Source organism: Beta vulgaris, chromosome 7 (genome assembly GCF_026745355.1).
Source record: "Beta vulgaris subsp. vulgaris cultivar EL10 chromosome 7, EL10.2, whole genome shotgun sequence".
NCBI lineage: Eukaryota > Viridiplantae > Streptophyta > Magnoliopsida > Caryophyllales > Amaranthaceae > Beta > Beta vulgaris.
This window is the reverse complement of record NC_079208.1, coordinates 42,422,299-42,426,485: the sequence shown is the minus strand read 5'-3', so window position 1 is coordinate 42,426,485 and position 4,187 is coordinate 42,422,299. Positions and strand designations below refer to the sequence as shown.

The window sequence follows — 4,187 nt, the reverse complement described above, 5'->3', positions numbered from 1 at the left end:
GCCTATTAGTCTGGGGATCTATTGCTTAACATCTCTTTGTCATGTTAAGTATATTTTTTATCGTTTTATTTTATACTGGTGCTAATTAGGTAAGAATACAAAGAAATAAAGTAAAATAGCAATAATAAATTAAATAATGCGACAACAAATGTCGAAAAATCTATTTGTTGGGATCAAGTAATGTCCCAACTTATATATGAGAGTTAAATTTCAATATGGAAGCTAACTATTATTTCTTTTTATTAGATCACTTGTTTATACTTAGCCCATGTTTGGTTGAAGTAAAGGAAAAGAAATGGAAAGGAATCCATTAAAGTAGGAGAATGGATTCAACTTAACCCATTCCATTCCCTTGTTTGGTTCACTATAATTTTGTAATATAACAAGGGTAATAGTAGAAGACTAAAAAATCAGCCATGATAGAACATAATATTACTCCACAACTATTTTTCTGCATTATGCTAGACATAGAGATAGAACCCTTGAACCAAATCCGATTTTGGAAACTTAGAATCTGTCATGATTAATTGTAGAACATAAAAATTAGATTGTCTAAAGTTATAAAAAGAAAATACATCATAAAGTTGATATAAAAGTTCTAGCTCTATTTTTTTCCTAAGAAGATCGAGAATGTATTGCTTCTTAAGATTCACCGGAGCTTGATAAAAAATTTTGAGCTTATGTTCATGTGCCATCAAAATTGTTGCTGCTTCCAAGGCTTCAGATGGAGAGACACCTTCTAACTTCATAACCTCCTCCAATATCTTGTTAACTTTTTCATCCAATTGTTGTTCCCTTTCTTCAGCTTTTGACCACGTACTAGCCATGGTTGCAAGATTAGCACTGATGTTCTCGAAAATGGTGCTGAAATTTGTTGAGACACTATGAAGGGAAGCAACTAGTTGATCACCTTCATATAATTTCTTCTGTCCCTTATCCTTAAAGTCCTTCAATTTCTTTGGTTTCTTCAAGGGAGTTGAAAGATCAACCTCTTTCTTCAATGGACGCTTCCGACTTTGAGTTGTAGAAATGGCATCATCCTCCTCATCACTCTCCAAAGTTAATGGCTCCTTTTCAATCTCAGAATTCATGTTCTTGACTGCTCCATAAAAGGACTCGCTCATATCTCATGTTGCTTTGTCTTTAGCATAGATTTTAGCAAGTATGTCATAGTGAGAAAAAGGTACTCCATACATTTCCTTTTATGAGTCTGCAATAAGATATATGATATTAAAGCTAACAAATTGGTCAACTTCTCGACATCAAAATACAGAAATTTGTCAATGACTCAACATGCATGCTGTCTAGAAATAGATACTTGTATAACATGGTGCTAAACAAATACTAGTATAACATAGTGCTAAACAAATACTAGTATAACATGCTGCACAGCCAACAGAAATAGATACTTGTATCTATATAATAAAAATTGAAGCTATAGTCAGTTTCGTCACCAATGACATAGTTGGTGGATGCCTCCTACAGGGGACAAACTGAAATTGAACTGTGATGCACCATTCAGAGAGGGTGAGTGGCAGTGGGTCATGTATTATATAATATGCCTCCTACATTGCTTGTTGTTTCTTTGTTGCTAATTAGTTTTATATGTAAACCTATATATATATATTATATAATATATGTAAGCCTATATACATTCCCAGCTTACACCAATCTAACAATCTTAACTTAGAACTTGTTTCTATACCAGAGTACACCTTTGTTCTGGGCATCTTCATCTGCCTCCACATACATACATTCTTTGACTGTACTTCCCGGAACATTGCCTTGAACAACCAAAGCATGTATCATACAAAAATTAACTCCCCATAATCTCATCACTATAAGTCATAACAAGTAACATACAAACCCAACTCACCAATCTATCCATCCTCAATTAACAAGCAGTAAAACATTAAGCCACATTTGTTCCCAAGAAGAAAAACATCCCACGTCATTTATCAATTATCACCAGATACAAATACCATTGTTTTCATTGAATTGTGTAGAATTCCATCTAATCTGTTGTCAGTATTAGTGCATTTGTTGCAGTCAGAGCAGCATCACCAGAACAATACCTGAGCAATCTTCTTTAGATATGTTGCCACTAATAATTAAAAACAACAGAAGGCAAAAGCAAGAAGATGGAAACTAAAATTCAAAAAAACAAGGACACTGAATCATACATCAAACATGCGGTAGCACATATAGTACAGCAAGTAGTACACATAATAGCAACACATTTTGTAAAAGTTTTCACAAGATAGCTTAAGTTATAGTTCATATACCTTTGCCCATTCATCGAACACTTTCTTTTCTACTCGCAACATCTTATTATCGGCATCCCACCCAAATCTCGAAAGAGACAACATCTCTGCTAAGGCAGAGTATTTCTCCGACTAATGCTTTATTCTTGACTCGATGTGTGGATCAGCTCGTAAACCACAATCGGGAAGCTCACATTTTATCATCTCCTCTAATTTATTCATATACCCACTTTTGGATCCACTTTCACCTTTCCACCTAGGATCACTAGCCAGCTCATGCAATGATTTTATGAGCACATGATCTTCATGTACGGTCCAAAATCTTTTGTTTTTACCTCTCCCTCTACTGTTGCCTTCTTCACTAGCTTGATTGATTGTGTCAGAAACCATCCTATTTAAGAAACCATTAATATATAGTAGATGTCAGTATGCAAAATATATTTAAAAAAACGATATTAAGCAGCCAGATTAAAAATAGTAGAAGGATATATAAAAACAGAATGTAAGCTACCATACTAAAATGAACGTTTCATTCCATATCAGACATAAAAAGTCAAATAGCCAACATTTGGACTTGTAAAATTAATAAATGTTCAGTAAAAGTCACACCTTTAAACAATAGTTTTAAAGTTTTAATCTGCAAATATAAGTTGGATTCAGTAAAAATCAGCTAAAGTCAACATGTATTGTATTTGCCTCTAACATAACTTCCTGATGAGTTAAAATAAAATAGTTGAACACTTGGACACTCCAATCAGTACCAAAAAAACATAAGGTATTTCTAAAAACAACAAAATGTTAATGCAACAATATATCAAAATGATGAGTTTTTACACTTTTTATACCCCAGAAAATGAATAAATTTATTTTTAGCCTTTGGCTGATAAATGGTCTATGACTTGCCTCCAATTATGTACTCCATATGAGTTACAGATTATAACGAGCTCTTAATTTTAGTTAACAAATTCCAGGATATTTATAAACAGAATATTATGCAACTGAACTAAAAACACTAGAAGAAAAAAAATGAAATGAACTAAAAATGCTTACATTTACTTGCTAATGAGCATGTCGACCTCGTGCCCTCCATGCATTAAACATATCTTGTGCTAGTGTATTTCTAAATGTAGTCCAACGATCAGAAGTTGCAATATTCGTAATAAACTCAATTTCATCATGAGAATCATCGGACTCATCATCACTTTCACTCTCTACCTCCTCTAGTATATCGTCTAAAGGCATAACTCTCCTAATTAAGTCATGTATTAGAACAGCAAGCCATAACAATACGACCTTAAGTCCGGATGGGAAAGAAAGAAGGGCTTCTAAGTATAGACCATCTTCCCTTGAGTAATCCAAAAGTCCTTTCGATAACATTTCTTGCCTTCGCGTGCTTCATATTAAAGTATTCCTCCGCATTTTCAGGTTGTCTATCACCCCATTCTTTGAGGTGGTATCTTTGCCCTCTATAAGGTGCGAGAAATCCCTCACAATTTGTATACCCCGCATCAACTAGATAATAGTTACCTTCATGTTTGTCAAAAAAGAGAATTACTAGCTTTTCTTATTACCTAAAATATGCCTACTCACAAAGACAAATCACTAACTTTTACCTCGAAGTACCCTAAAGCCATTTGGCCTAGAGAGGGCATTACGAAGGACACGAACATCATGGGGCGGATCCTTCCCAACCTAGAAGAACATAAATAAATTCCATATTGGGAGAGCATACACCCAATACATTCATAGCAACAGTATTTTTTCTTGTCAGATACTTCCCCCTTTCTTGCGAAGACACCCTTACATTAACATAGGTGCCATCTAATGCTCCTAGACAATTATACAAGACATAAGAAAACCACGTAACTCATTTGCACATGCAAAAAATAAAAATTAGCTAGGAAAGTGGACATATATGAGGGA

At 34.2% G+C, this 4,187-nt stretch overlaps 1 protein-coding gene across 1 annotated transcript; it reads right to left on the bottom strand.

Annotated features, from left to right (window-relative positions):
* Nucleotides 1-457: 457 nt before the first annotated feature.
* LOC125492041 (uncharacterized) lies at nucleotides 458-3,623 on the bottom strand. Its single transcript, XM_048634136.2, has 2 exons — nucleotides 2,286-3,623; nucleotides 458-1,210 (listed from the first exon to the last, which is right to left on the bottom strand). Exon 2 carries the CDS (start codon nucleotides 1,122-1,124, stop codon nucleotides 462-464), a length of 663 nt encoding a protein of 220 aa, XP_048490093.2. The 5' UTR covers nucleotides 1,125-1,210; nucleotides 2,286-3,623; the 3' UTR covers nucleotides 458-461.
* Nucleotides 3,624-4,187: the final 564 nt, after the last annotated feature.

Excerpts from the sequence above, each read along its gene's own strand:
- LOC125492041 (XM_048634136.2), bottom strand. The coding sequence starts at position 1,124 with ATGAGCGAGTCCTTTTATGGAGCAGTCAAGAACATGAATTCTGAGATT.